Source organism: Lepidochelys kempii, chromosome 14 (assembly GCF_965140285.1).
Source record: "Lepidochelys kempii isolate rLepKem1 chromosome 14, rLepKem1.hap1, whole genome shotgun sequence".
NCBI classification, from domain to species: domain Eukaryota; kingdom Metazoa; phylum Chordata; order Testudines; family Cheloniidae; genus Lepidochelys; species Lepidochelys kempii.
Window position 1 is genome coordinate 33,395,828 of NC_136393.1, and position 15,490 is coordinate 33,411,317.

General features: G+C 45.6%; 1 protein-coding gene across 10 annotated transcripts in view; it reads right to left on the reverse strand.

Annotated features, from left to right (window-relative positions):
- Positions 1-15,490, reverse strand: part of LOC140898275 (uncharacterized) — a 2,445,793-nt gene that overhangs the window by 1,275,936 nt on the left and 1,154,367 nt on the right. For 9 of the 10 annotated variants that reach the window (XM_078848803.1, XM_078848794.1, XM_078848796.1 and 6 more), the window contains 3 exons: positions 6,985-7,101; positions 3,028-3,375; positions 850-1,134 (listed from right to left, as the gene is read on the reverse strand). In XM_078848803.1, coding sequence (XP_078704929.1) covers positions 850-1,134; positions 3,028-3,375; positions 6,985-7,101 — 750 coding nt within the window. The remainder of the gene's footprint in view (positions 1-849; positions 1,135-3,027; positions 3,376-6,984; positions 7,102-15,490) is intronic. The other variant, XM_078848799.1, reaches the window with a different exon arrangement.

The following is a 15,490-nucleotide window of genomic DNA, read 5'->3' on the forward strand; positions in this document are numbered from 1 at the left end:
GGGCAGGTTCGTGGTTGGAACAGGGGCAGGCTCACAGGGGAAGGGGTGGAATGGGGTGGGGCCACGGGTAGGGCCTTGGGAGGAATGGTGGAACGGGGGATGGGCTCTGGGCTTGGCGCTCTGGCCAGGGCCAATTGCTCTGCTGCAGTCCCGGCCATGGGTGAGAGCTCAGCCCCAGCTGGGGCTATGCTCTGAGCCCCTCCTCTCCATGGTCCCAAAAGAGCTCTCAGGCAGAAGCAAAAGCAGAAGCTCCCCCTGCAGTTCCCAGCTGCCTCTCCTCATAGTCACAGCTCCCAGCTTGCCGGCTCCGGCAGCTGTCACACAGGGCGACACCATGTGACCAAGCAGGGCCAGCAAATCCTGGCAAAAGTCTGGGGGAGCATGTGACCCCATGTGTCCCGCCGTGTCACCACTGCAGGGAGGAAGGTCTCGGGTTTCAGCCCCACTCCTGAAGCCCCAAGCCCCAGCAGGTGCTTCCCATGGGGCTGAAGCCCTGAGACCCCCCTCCCCACAGATTTGAAGCCCCAAACTCCTGCAGTCATGCCCCAGCTCTCAAACTTCTGAAGATTGTCATATGTGGCTTGGAGAGTCAGTAAATTTGGCCACCTCTGCTATACAGTATAGGTGGGATCTTCAAAAGTATCTGAATTATTTAGGAGCATGAGTCTTGTTGACTTTCAGGATACTTTTTGAAAATTCCACCATTGGTTTGTTTCTTTTGTAGGGTTTTTTGTCTAAATATCATACTCTAGCCTTCATTGCTATTGATACATTTTAATGTAGTTAACCAATCTGCTGTTGTATTTTTTCTGTTGCTGATCACAGTGTGTTGCTTTGGTGGTAACTGACCTGATATATAAAATAATGTTGATTCCTTTTTTCGGTTGGTGTGGGTGCTCTTGACTACGCAAGACAAGTTCTGGTGTGAATTCTCTGTAATAACGATGGAATTTTCAATGTCAAACAGCTCATTGGCTTCTTTGGAATTTGTTTCAGAGAGCGATGGTAAATGCTGTCCACTGGCATCTCTCCACAGCACCTCAGGCTGTGGGTACCAGCCAACCAATCGACACACCACCCGGATCCCTCCATCCTGATAATCCTCAACAGAGATGTGAGGAGCAGTGCCTGAAGCTAGAGAAAATTAATAAATCAGTATTAATTTATGCACATGTTCAGCCTGGAGGATAAACATTTAAACTTTCCTTTTATTCCCTATACTCATGGACTCAGGAAACAATATGAGCAAGAAATTATAATTATTTCATGGAGCGGGAAGGGAAAACTTTTTCCTTCACTAGTTTTCCATTCCAGGATCTACACATGGCAAAACATTGTATTTCATGATTTCATGAATCCGTTAGCTGGTAAATGATCTTAACACTAACGGATAAAGAAAAAGATTGAGAAAAATAAAAGTTATATTTCAAATGTACCTTCAGGTGAAATATCTCTTCTTTGATCATATACAGTCTGCTTTAGCTAGCCCTATGGGTACATGTCAAAGACAGAGGAGAAAAGTCTGTCCATGTCTGGTCAAGTTTAACCCAGAGCTCAGTATGTGTGGCTGCTCCTAAGCCCCTCTTCACTGGTGAAAAGCAGTGGAGGAGGAATGGGCTTTCACAGGAGGAATTGTTCTCCCTCCTTAAAGTTTTAGCAGCCTTCACCAGAATGAAACGAGATAGCACCAGAGTGACAAGGAGCCAGCAGAACACTAGCCACTCATTTTCAGACGTGGAGTAGCTAGTGTACCCCTTATCCAATGTACTTCATGTTTGGATGAAGAATCATTCCTCGCAACGGACTTGGGGAAATTTTTCAAAACCACCCAAATGACATAGGAACTTAAATCCGATTTACAAAAGTGACACACTGGAGTTACTGATAGGAAATAAATTGAAGGTAACAGGAAATTTTGAATAGTAAAATGCAAATAAGAATCACTGAGAACGCTCTCCAAAGGAAATACAGGCACATAGAACTATAGGATTGGAAGGGAACTCAAAAGGTCATCTAGTCCAGCGGTTCTCAGCCAGGGGTCTGTGGCCCCACAGGGGGCTATGAGCAGGTTTCAAGGGGTCCACCAAACAGGGTCAGCATTAGACTTGCTGGGGCCCAGGGCAGAAAGCCAAAGCCCCCACCCTGCTGTGCATGGCTGAAACCTGAGACCCGTCACACGAGGTTGAAGCCGAAGCCTGAGCAAGGTAGCTTCGCAGGGCCCCCTGTGGTGTGGGGCCCTGGGCAATTGACCTGCTTGCTATCCCCTAATCCTGGCCCTGGCTTTTAAATGCAGAAAAACAGTGATTGTGGCACAATTGGACTGTAGAAACCTCCTTCTTAAAAAACCTACAATTGCAAGAATTCCATGACCTGCCTAGGTTACCTGTTCCAGTGCTTAACTATCTTCATAGTTAGAAAGATTTTCCTGCTATGTAGCCTAAATCTCCTTTTTTTTCACTGCAGCATCATACTGTTGGCTCCATATTCACTTTGTGGTCCACTAAAATCTCCACATCCTTTTCTGCAGCATTGCTGCACAGACAGTTATTCCCATATTGTATTTGTGCATTTATTTTTTCCTTCCTACGTGTATTTCTCTTTGCATGTTTTTACTCAATTTCATGTTGTTGATTTCAGACCAATACTCCAGTTTATCAAGATCATTTTGAATTCTAATCCTGCCCTCCAAAGGGACTGCATCTTTCCCAGCTTGGTGACATCTGCACATTTTATAAGTGTACTCTCTACTGCATCATCTAAGTAATTAATGAAAATATTGAATAGTACCGGACTGAGGAATGACCCATGTGGGATCCCATTTGATACATCCTCCTAATTTAACAGCAAACAACTGATAACTACTCTTTGGGTTCAATTTTTTAATCAGGTTGTGCACCCACCTTCTAGCAATTTCAGCCAAACCACATTTCCCTGGTTTGCTTATGAGATTGTCATGTGGGATTGTGCCAACAGCCTTACTAAAAATTAAGATATATCACATCTATTGCTTCCCCACACGCTACTGACCTGACACCTTTAGTTCCAATTGGGCTTCTTCATAATCCATACCCTCTTGAACAAAACAGCTATACTGTCCTTCATCAGAAGGTCTGATATTGAAAATTCTCAAGGCAACATTTCCATCGGTGAGACCATCTTTAAAGAGCTCTGTCCTCCGCTGATATTCTGACATCTGCTGCCCATACTGGTCCTTTCCATCACTATAGCGATGAACAAATGGAGAGAGTTGGGACCGGAACCACGTCACCTCCATGTTCTCAGCGCTCATCTTGGGGGACAGGTGACAGGGTAACACAATCTCTTCTCCCACAGTGGCAATGACAGGCTGGTCAGGTCCAACCACTTTAAAACGAGCTAAGAAATGTACCAGGATACAAGGAAGATAACTCAGAGAAAGCATGGGAAATTCATATACATTTCTTTAACAATACACACAAACAACAAGATCTATTTCATGTATTTTATATTCCATGGGGCATGAAATTATATATGGAGTTTACAAGAAATAATGCATTTCCACAACTGTAAATTATTCACAAAAAGAAAAGGAGTACTTGTGGCACCTTAGAGACTAACTCATTTATTTGAGCATAAGCTTTCGTGAGCTACAGCTCACTTCATCGGATGCATTCAGTGGAAGTGAGCTGTAGTTCACGAAAGCTTATGCTCAAATAAATTGGTTAGTCTCTAAGGTGCCACAAGTACTCCTTTTCTTTTTGCGAATACAGACTAACACGGCTGCTACTCTGTTAAATTATTGTTATACCAGATGTAGGGTGAAACCTCATTGAATCTGGTGGGTGTAATAGCCACCCTTCATTCAGAATAAATGATAGAAGCAATGAAGCTCCTTTATGGAGTAAAGTAGCTGAAACTTTCAGAGCCACCACTCAAATCACATGCCATGTGCAAGTCTGGTCAAGAGCTGAGCTATGTGGGCATAGTGCAAATACAGAGGGATGGGTATTGCTTTGGTAGAGCTGTGTGCTTGTGTGTGAGAGCAGAAGCAGAGAAAAAACACTAAAGAAGCAGACAGAAAAGGCTGCAAAGAAGGGCCAGAGACAGCCAGAAAAGCACTTGAAGCATGTGAAAGCTAAGAGAGAACTTGTTGGGCAAAGTTTTGGTTGAAAGCGGCTTGGAATTGTGAGCAAAGAAATTGCCTCCTGCTGTTTGATTCCTACTGTGTTCAATGATGCGGGACTTTGTGTACATTCTATGTAAATAAAAAGGATTTCATCAAATAAATACCTGACTCCATCAGCAATTTCTCTTTCTAATGGAAAGAACCCATAAGACCCTGAATACTGGCTACCCACTCATGTCTAAAGGGTTAACATTATGTTTATGTAAGCAGGGTCTGAATGAATGCTTCCCTGACAGCTAGCTGGGAGTGGGAGAGACTCCCCGTGTGTTTATGTAAATACAATTTGTTCCTGCTCTGCTTACATATTCAACAGATGCAGAGGTGTCAAAGTGATCAACTTTAACTGGTGTTGGGTACAAATCACTTTAGTACTGAATGCAGGAGTAGTGAAATGCTGTTACCAATGTTGTAATTATTGTTGGAATACAGAGAAGCAGTACTGTGCTTAACCTGTCCCAAATAAGGGGGACCATCCTCAGTTGAAAGAACCTTGTTAAGCCAGGGGCTCAAATGTCAGCGCCCTGTGAAAGTAAGAGGGGTGGGGACAAGTATCCCAGTGAGAAGGCAGCACACCCTCACCAAGGGTCCTACCTAGACTGGTTCAACCTGTTCCTCCCCACAGGTCAAATAATAGCATTAAATAGGCTTCATTAGAACCCTCTTTGTTAATTTAATTGTTCGATCAGAGCTGAAATCATTTGTGGTGCGACTGTGTTTCTGCCCTGCCTGCTAAGAGCTAAAATTACTAAGAAACTGATGTGCAGAGGACACAGCAGAGAGGCAGATGGCAGCAGAAGGTGACTGACAGCTGGTGAATGAGTGGCTGTTGAGGCAGAGAGGCGCAACAAGCAGCCAGCAGGGCAGTGGCAAAGAAGCGTGATGAGTGGCTAGCAGGGCGGCTGGTGGAGAAGCAAGGTGAGCGGCCAACAGGGCGGCTGGTGGAGAGGTGTGCCAACAGCGGTGACCAAGCAGCCAGCAGGCTGACAGTGGAGAGGCGCGGTGAGCATGGTGAGCAGACATCTGGCAGGGTGGCTGGCAGAGAGGGGCAGCGAGCGAGTGCCCGAGCAGCGCTACAAGTAAGGAGCCTCTTTACCCCCTCTCCACACAAGGTGGGAGGTGAAGTCTGCAGATGCACCTCTGAACTCTGGGTCTGCACTAACCAAGGACAGCAACTGTGAGTGGGGTGCAGAGAAGGGTTGGGCATGTGAAGGGGGCTTTTGGGTTGCTGGACTTAAGAACCTGAGGGGAAAGGACACTGCCCAACCTACTTGGGGTTGGGTCGTTTACCCATGGTTTATTTTTATGGACCCTAGTTGCAGTGTTTTCCCAAATTAACACCCAGTTGCTTCCCTCCTTTTATTAAAGTTTCTTTTCTATACTCAGACTCTATGCTTGTGAGTGGGGAAGTATTGCCTCTCAGAGACACCCAGGGGTGGTGTGTAGATTTCCTAGGATACTGGGTGGAGGATTGAGCCAGTTCTGTGTTGTATCAACAGAAGGAACCCCTAGATATTGAACATGGCCCTGACTGCTGCTGGCTCCACCAGGCAGAAAGATTATATTTTAAAAAATACTGAAATACATTCCCAGCACTTGTCATGGGGAGCAAGTGAGAGGATCACAAAATGTCCCCAACCCCAGTTACAGTGACAGGGTGATAAGGTTCAGTCACTCTACATTGTGCTCTGAAATGTGCCACAACATAAAAGAAAATTAACTCAGAGAGAAAAATTACTTTTCTTTTGCCTCCTCAGTCCTGTCAGCCTCATGCAGTAGTGTGCTATGCAAATAAAATAGGATTAGATCTGATAAACTAGGCAAGGAAATTTGGAGGAAATTTTAAAGGGCTGGAAACCTGATCCCAATCCCATTGAACCAATGGAACAGTTCTCATTTACTTCAATGGGATTTGGATCAGCCCTAATGGGCTCTCCTTTTGTTGCTCAGGTTCACAGGCTGTGGAAGCCTTTAATCTCCAGAGGGCTAGTTTCAATTTAAGATAGTGCAAAGTGTAGCATCCTACTTGGTTAGCTGTGCTCTGCACATGGGACACTGTGTACCTGACCTCTGTGATATGCTCTTACTTCCAGTATATTTTGTGTGCACTTCAAAGCACTGGTTTTTGACATATGAAGCATTAAGTGGTTTGGGACCAGATTAGTGCCTCTTTCCTAATGTGATGTCCCAGAGACTGAGAGCAGATGGAGTGTCTGAGCTAACAACCCCATGGGTTCTAATGGGACATTTTCAATAAAGGGTCGTCAGCTGTGTATCTCATTTACCCTCTTGTTCAACCTACTGACTTATAGTCCCCGCTCTCTCTAGGTGTTTGAGAAGGGAATGAGTGGAAGAGGACGTCAGTGCATTAAGATGAGTTAGACAGTTATTAGTCCTGAAGGTTTGGACAGGCAGTGAAGACACTTTTTAAAAAAACACTGTTGTTTCTGTTTGGAATTTGGGTTGTTTTTTGTTTAGCCTTCTGTTTACAACTAAACATCTTACTGGGCATCTTTTCAAACCCCTGCTATTTATTTACTTAGATTTTTATCCTCCTTCAATAATAGAGTGTTATCCATTGCTGACAACTTTTAAAAACACATGCATGAATAAGCAAATCTAAAAACTATCCCAAGAACAATGCAACAACCCAGCAACAGGATAAGCAGAGCAAAATTGAATAAAGAAGTTGCCAATCTTGCTTTGTGGTTCTGTTTACACACTGTAAGTAGTTCCATTGTCTTCAAGTGAAGCCCATTTGTAAGTCACTGTAAGCCTAGATAAATCATATAAGAAACTACAGAAAGAGATGGGATTCCTACCTGATTCCAACCTGTGAAGAGAACAAGTAATGAAGAAAATAATCAAATCAGGCAGAAAGCATCTGGCTGTGGTGCTATGGCAGAATGAGAGAACCTGCATCCTCATGGGAACTTGGTCTAGATAACAGGATGGATATGGAGAAAAACAAACAAACATCATAGTAAACAAAACAGTGATTATGAGATGCTGGTTATTGGATTTTGAGGGACAGAAGATCACAGAGGACACAAATAAAATGGGATATATGCATTGCCAAGTAAATTTATTGTGTTATGCAGTTAGAGCAACCATTCCATTAAAGTTGAAAACATGTTTCTATTATGAGTCCGAGTTTGTCCCATTCCCACCCAATCCACACTGCTCCCCACCTCGAGGTCGCTGCTTCCCCCACTCCTCTATATCCTGCTTCTCCCCTCTGGGTCCTCCCTGCCCAAAGGTTCCTGCTTTTCCTCAATTCCACTTTCCCCTCTCCAGATGCCTGCTTTCCCCAACTCTGGTTCCCTGATTCCTCTCTCCCTCCATTTTCCCCTCTCCAGGGGAGAGCCCTAATCACTAGGCTATTGACTAGCCTGAGATGGAAAAAGAAAAGGAGTACTTGTGGCACCTTAGTGACCAACCAATTTATCTGTAGCCTGAGATGGAGTTTTTTCAGTCTTTCCTGGTGGATCTGTTCCACTTTGAGTAAATAATGAAATATTTATTAGAGCAGGAACTTGAACCTGAGTCTTCTACAGCCAAGAGGAGGGCTCTCATCACCAAGCCACCCTCTCTCCTCCACTGCAGCACTGCTGAACATATAATTTAATACAGAGTGGAACAGCTCCAGCAAGAGAGCCTGAGAAACAGAGACAGAGAAATGTACAGGCAATGAGCCAGAAAAGTCACAATACATTCAACTGCAGTGAGAGTCCTGGAGCTTCTTTTATTCCTTTGATAAATTCAGAACTTCTCTTCACATCAGCAGGAGATTTGCCACGGTTAACTCCAGCTGCTAGTTACTAGTTCTGCCTCACTAGTATACCATAACAGAAATATCCAAGAAAAAAAGCTCAGAGACATGGGATGCTTTCATAGAAGTATCTGAATGATCCTATTACATGCATTCCTCTTCCCCCCTTCTCCTTCCTCTCTACCCACTTCCTTCCTCTCTACCCACTTCCTTCCTTCCCCATCTCTAGCCCTCTCCTCTGAACTTTGCTTCTATTCTTTACTTAACTTCATAATTTTTCTTTAACTAGTTGATTTTCCATAAGCAGATTTTGTTTGTAAATTGTTTAATGCAAATAATTGAGGTATATTTTGACCATTCATATTATATATATATATATAATTAAATGTTTCAAGTATGGCTAACATTAGGTAGCAAATGGTTAATATATCATGAGAATTTAATATAGTTTATTATGTTTGTTTTTTCTCTGTATATATTTATATTTTAAAAAATTAAAAAAACAAAACAAAGAAAATAAGACTCAACTCCAGGAGGTTTACAAGGAAAAGGTACCAGGAGGGGGATTGCCTCGGAGAGAAAATAAAATCACGCTGCTCTGTAGAACCTTGCTGATCCACAGATGCAAGGAGTCCCCAGGTCCAGCAATGCACTGGAATCATGAGGGGTTAGGGGGTAGATGTTCCCGGTACACTGGAAACATGAGGAGGGTGGGGTGAGGTAGATGTTCCCGGTGCACTGGAATCATGGGGGGCGGGGAGGGGGCTAGATGTTTCTGGTACACTGGAATCGTGAGGAGGATGGGGTGGGGTAAATGCGAGCAAAGCAGCTGTGTCCTTATCGTAATGCTCCAACCTGCCAGCAGCAGCAGCCAGAGCCCAGAGCTGCTTCCTGAGCCTGGATGGAGGGGCTGCCTCTGCTACTGAAATCAGGTTCAAAGAAATAAAAGTTCAAAGAAATAAAGCTAAGGGGAAGGGCGGGCATGAAATGGTTGATTTTCCCTGTGCAGTTTGTTGCTAGACTGAGAACTGAATTCCAGCATTGCAGTGACTGATCTGGTAAAGTTGTTTTAATTCATCGTGTCTGTATTTTCTGCAGGGTATTTTGCTGTAGTGAGATCAGACACATTTCAGCTTCTTCTGCTATCAAAAAGCTAAGCAGTTGGCTTTCCCTTTTAACTTTGAAAGAATCAGTGAAGGAAATAAAATGGTGCGAACCCACCCTTTGGCTGGGGCTCTTGATCTATTGAATTGAGCCTCCTTTTCCACAACATCCTTTCTGTAAACCCAGAGGCACAGTCTGACTTCTGTATTTGCAGGGTAGAGGGCTTAATAAGTACAGGTCTGACTTTGGATGCGCTCTGCAAGTCCCCCAGGAGTTCACCCGGCTGTGAACCAAGCAGCACTTGGGGATGCAGGGGGAGCAGCAGCGCAGAGCTCGGGGAGGAAGCCCCTGGACACCCGGCTCCCCTCCCCTCCTGCCAGGCGCTGAGGGCACTCGGCTGCTGTGGGGACATCCCATGTGCATCTCTGTCAAGGGGAAATGACTCTGGCGGGCTGTGGAGCGCTCTGATAAAAGCTCCTGCAGCTGCCTCTTTCCTTCCCCTTTTCTCTGAAAACCATGTTTTTTCCCCAGCAAAGTGACCACCCCGGCTGCAGCCCCAGCACAGAACGGGTGCTCTGGCCAGCATGAGCCTCCTGCTGCCTGCACCAAGACCGGTAGGGCCAGATTTAGGGAAAATGGCACTCTGGGTGAACTTGTATTTTGCTGCCCCCCACATCACCCCTGGCCCCACAGGCTTACTGGGATCCCCCCACCACCTCTGGACCCTGCTGCTTCCCCACGTTTGTATTGAAGAGGTGCCACAGGTCAGCCCTGGCACAAATTAAGAATTGTCAGGCGGCCTGATACCAGCAGCTCCTGGCCGCGTGCCCAGCTCTGACGGCAACGCCATCACCAGCAGCAGCACAGAAGTAAGGGTGGCCTGGTAGATGCTGTATTGCCACCCTTACTTCTGTGCTGCTGCTGTGGCTCCTGGTGCCTGATGCTCTGCCCGCGGCTCAAGGTCGGTTTCATGCTGTCACAAGGAGGCTGCATCTTGCCAGAGCCCAGGGCCCTCCTGCAGCTCTCTGGACACTACTGGCTCACCGGGGTGCCATTTCAGATTTTGTGGGGTGGGGGCAACTTTAACCATGGTTCCAGAGACTACTTAGGCACCTGAAGACTCTTGGGTTTTTTGCAGATAATAACTTAGGAATTAGCTGACAGGAGCACTACGTCTAATTGTTACATAAAGAAAGAACAAATATATACAAACTCCAATTAAAGCCACATTTTAAGTTTATATGTAAATTTAGATCAGGAGATAATACAGCAAGATATTCCCAATCCCAAACCTTGAGGTATCAGTTCTGAAGCTTTAACACAGATATCAGAAACACAAGTTTGATACGTTGTACACTATCGTTAATAATAAAAATAAATAAAATCTGACTCTGTGTCCCTGCCATTATCTACTCTATTTTAGTCAATTGTTTTTCACTCCCCCAAAAAAGTATTTACTTAATTGTAACATACATGATGAAGGTTTTTTCTCTTTTATTAAGAATGGGAATTTATTTTTCTAATTATTTTGGCATTTATGTTTACCAATCACAACCATGTATGTGACTCACGAACATTTGACTCCATCATTGCTGTTAGGTATCATAATTGGAACTGCATTTATTTTCATATGAATTTTAAGGTTTTTTTACAGATATAACTAAAAATACTACTTGAAAATAAGTGACTTTCATCTGCCCAGGGTCTAAAGTTATGTGTTTAGCTAATGTTTTTTAACCTGGCAGTGCTCAGGTGAGAACAAGCTAAAGTTATATTCTAAGAGGATGTTATTATTTGATTATACCATTTTAAATAATTAATGACAAAGCACAAAATAGTAATAAAATAAGGAAAATTACTGCAGCCAGGACAGATTAGACATTTTAGAACTCACTACTCAATGAATTAAATATAAGCATAAGAGGGAAATAAAATTATGAAATGCCCGCTGTTAGGGGGCTTATTCCTTCACCCACTTACTTCCCTGGTCCTTCTCGCATGAACAGAGAGCAACAATACCCGAAGTCCAAAGGTGCAAACAATTCGATGTTTATTGGGGTGAACTTCCAGCAAGCATGATTCCAGTTTCCTTCCTTAGTATCCTCCTTCCCAGCTCTGACACCACAAAGCCTGACACCTGTGTCCCTGTTCCCATTCCTGCCCTTAGCCAAACATGATTCCAATTTTCTTACCCCCATTCCCTGTTCCCATCTCCCCCTTTAGCAAAACATGATTCCAATTTTCTTACCCCCATTCCCTGTTCCCATCTCACACCCCCACATGCCCACCCCCACCCACACCCCGTCACTTCCTCATTGACTACAGATTATATAGTAAAACTTGAGTTCTGCTTAGCTATACTTTAACCAATCATTTTCCTGAAATTTAACTAACCAATCCTAACATATTGTAACATGATTATGTAACCAATTATATCCCACCACCTCAATTAGTTTACACCCAGCAAAATTAATTATACAGCAGACAGGAACAATCACAGAACCAGACAGAGATTATACAGACAAACAACAGCAAAGTGGGAACTATAATGACAAAACAATACAGAAGTGAGGATTTCACATCCCAGCTATTGATAAGTGAGTTCTTGCCAGACAGGATGCTATCAAACTAAGTTTCCTTTTACATTTTCTAGGCACTTCCCTTTCTCTGGAGGTGATAGGAATACAATCCTGTCCTGATAGTGCCTGACAGCCCAATAGCACCTTATTTCAATGTGACTACTTTGGAATGCGAGGATGTGACCGTTCGCTTCCCAGCTTATGGCTGCCTCTGCTGCTTAGCCAAAGGCCTTAGCCTAAGAACAGGGCCTCAGACTGTCACAGTAAGAGAAGGCCCTTACACCAGCAGACAGTGATTTTGATTCTTTCTTTTATACCTCTATCACTAGCCAAGTGATAAGAATACACCTAAATTCTTAGAGTACAGGCCTTTGCAGACAGGCCTGAATATCTATATCCTAACACCCCCCCCCCCCCCCCCACAGCAGACAGGAGGCTCCCAGGAGCAGCTTGGCCGGGGCGGTTGCAAGCAGGGAGGTGGGTGGGGACAGATGGCCGGCCGCAGATGGCCGAAGAGCAGCGGGGGAAGGAGGGACAGGACACTCCTGCTCCGGAGGCACCAGCCAGCACATCATAGAATCATAGAATATCAGGGTTGGAAGGGACCTCAGGAGGTCATCTAGTCCAACCCCCTGCCCAGAGCAGGACCAATCCCCAACTAAATCATCCCAGCAGGGCTTTGTCAAGCCTGACCTTAAAAACTTCTAAGGAAGGAGATTCCACCACTGGTAATGCATTCCAGTGTTTCACCACCCTCCTAGTGAAAAAGTTTTTCCTAATATCCAACCTAAACCTCCCCCACTGCAACTTGAGACCATTACTCCTTGTTCTGTCATCTGCTACCACTGAGAACAGTCTAGATCCATCCTCTTTGGAACCCCCTTTCAGGTAGTTGAAAGCAGCTATCAAATCCCTCCTCATTCTTCTCTTCCGTAGGCTAAACAATCCCAGTTCACAGAATCACAGAGTTGGAAGGGACCTCAGGAGGTCATCTAGTCCAACCCCCTGCTCAAAGCAGGACCAGTCCCCAGTGTTTGCCCCAGATCCCTAAATGGCCCCCTCAAGGATTGAACTCACAACCCTGGGTTTAGCAGGCCAATGCTCAAACCACTGAGTTATCCCTCCCCCCTCAGCCTCTCCTCATAAGTCATGTGTTCCAGTCCCCTAATCATTTTTGTTGCCCTCCGCTGGACTCTCTCCAATTTTTCCACATCCTTCTTGTAGCGTGGGGCCCAAAACTGGACACAGTACTCCAGATGAGGCCTCACCAATGTCAAATAGAGGGGAACGATCCCATCCCTCGATCTGCTGGCAAATGCCCCTACTTATACATCCCAAAATGCCATTGGCCTTCTTGGCAACAACGGCACACTGTTGACTCATATCCAGCTTCTCGTCCACTGTAACCCCTAGGTCCTTTTCTGCAGAACTGCTGCCTAGCCATTCGGTCCCCTAGTCTGTAGCGGTGCCTGGGATTCTTCCGTCTTAAGTGCAGGACTCTGCACTTGTCCTTGTTGTCCTTGTTGAACCTCACCAGACTTTGGGCTACTGCAGTGGCTGCAGTTCTTCTGCACGGCTTGGCACTACTAGAAACCTGTTCCACAATGCTTGGGACTGGGAAGCAAATTCCCTGCTGCGGAACTGCTTCCCCACATCGGAGCCTGAGTTTTGTGGAAGACTTAGTGCTGGTTCCCATGTGATGCTGGACATCACCCACAGTAGGAACAAGTACTCCGGAGATCCCAGGTCTGTGGCCATGTGCCTCAGGCCACTGAAACAGGCTGCCCACCATAACAGCATACCCAGGGAAGACTCACAACTGAAACACAAATCAAAGGAGAAAACAAACACCTACCCTGTCTCAAGTGTCTGTAAGAAACATCTCAGCAGTTCCAGGATCTTTGTAAAAAGAAAAGGAGGACTTGTGGCCCCTTAGAGACTAACAAATTTATTTGAGCATAAGCTTTCGTGAGCTACAGGTCACTTCATCCTTGTAGGTTCCCATCTCCCCCTGCCTTGAAGATACAATTAACGAAGAAGATTCTAAACTATGAATTCAAGTATCAGGGGGTAGCCGTGTTAGTCTGTATCCACAAAAACAACAAGCAGTTCAGATGCAGACGTGGTTTTTTTACCCACAAAAGCTTATGCCCAGATAAATCTGTTAGTCTTTAAGGTGCCACCAGGGCTGGGTCAGATCAACCCCCAGGAACTTCCCCTGCCTGCAGGAAGCTCTGCACTGTGAAGGGGTCTCGGTGGGGGGGTTCCAGGTGAGAGGGGATGAAGGTCAGTGGCGGGGGCTGCGTGTGGGGGTTCTAGATAGATGGGGGTTGGGCAGACAGGGGGAGCAGCTCCCCATACATTGACCCCTTCTCCCACCTGCACCCCACACTGAGCCCCTCTGCGTTGGGAGCCCTATACACCCAGAACCCCTCATCAAGCAACCTGAACCCAAACCCCCACCCCCAAGCCTCACCCCGTGCATCAGGAGCCCCTCGCACCCAGAATCCCCCCACCAAGCCCCCCGAACCCTGCCCATTGAGCCTCATACCATGCATAGGTATCTCTAACCCACTGAACCCCAAACAGCGGCAGCCTGACCCACCAAGTCCCACTCCCCCAACCCCTCCCCCCCGCACACACACACTGAGCCCTAACCACCTTCACCTGGACTCCCCTGTAGAGTCCCAGTCCCCCTGCACCCAGAACCCCGCACCAAGCCCCTGTATATCCAGATTCTCACACATACCTGCCCCCCACCCCCACTCAGCTGCCCGCACCCAGATTGCACCACACAGAACCCTGGTACTCTTGAGGAATTCTGTACCGAAAAAGTAAATATTTTAAAATTCTGAGAAGTTAGGCATATTTTATTTTTCAAAATGACACAGTAACACAATAACAGTATAATCACACCATTTTCAATTATTTTGGTAATTTATTTCAATGTATTTGGTGATTATACTGTGTTATCTTGAAAAATAAAATTTATAGAATTTTGCAGAATTTTAAGATATTGTTTGCACAATTTTTATTTTTTTGGTACAGAATTTTTAAATTTTGGTGCAGAATTCCCTCAGGAGTACTATTTGAAATCGTCAGCCTCCATTCAAATCTGGTTTGAGCTTAGCCAAAAGAGGAGTTTCACTGATTTTCTGACTAATTGCCCCAGGCTAGCTCAGAGGACCAATCAAGGGTAGGGAAAGGCTGGGTGGAACAACAGGTTTTGAGGCTAAGTTTTGGGGTGACTTTACTTCTGCAGCGTTTTGCATTCCAGAGTCTCCTTGTGCTGTAGCGTGAACCCTCACTTCCACGCTGGGGAGTTTTGGCAGACCTAACTCAGGATTTCTGAGGTTTGTCCACTGGGGAGAGTGACTTACTGCAGGGCAACTATCAAGGAGCAGGGTTACCAACCACTCCCTTCTGCTGGCTGCTTGGCAGTTCCTGAGCCTGCTTCAGCATCTGGACCTGCTCTGTGATATCTGCTGCAGCCACTGCCTTCAGTCACCCTCAGACTCTGCTACAAAGGGGGTGGGGGGAAGGGTAGACAGAGGGAGCCCAAATGGGAGGGGAGAGATGACAGAATGTGTTCAGGGGCCAAACTGTTTCCAGAAATGGGTCAGACAGGTGGAAGCAAGGGAAGGAGAGAGTCAAAGGGGCAAAGTCAGGGGTAGGAGCCTGGGTTAAGAATTGCAGGGATGCAATGCCAGACAGGGGCAGGGGGGATAAAAGTTGTCACAAATGGAACATGTTTCCAGAACTGACCATCATAGAATATAAGGGTTGGAAGGGACCTCAGTGTGAGGATATAGATATTCAGGCTTGTCTGTAAAGGCCTATACTCTAAGAATTTAAGTGTATTCTTATCACTTG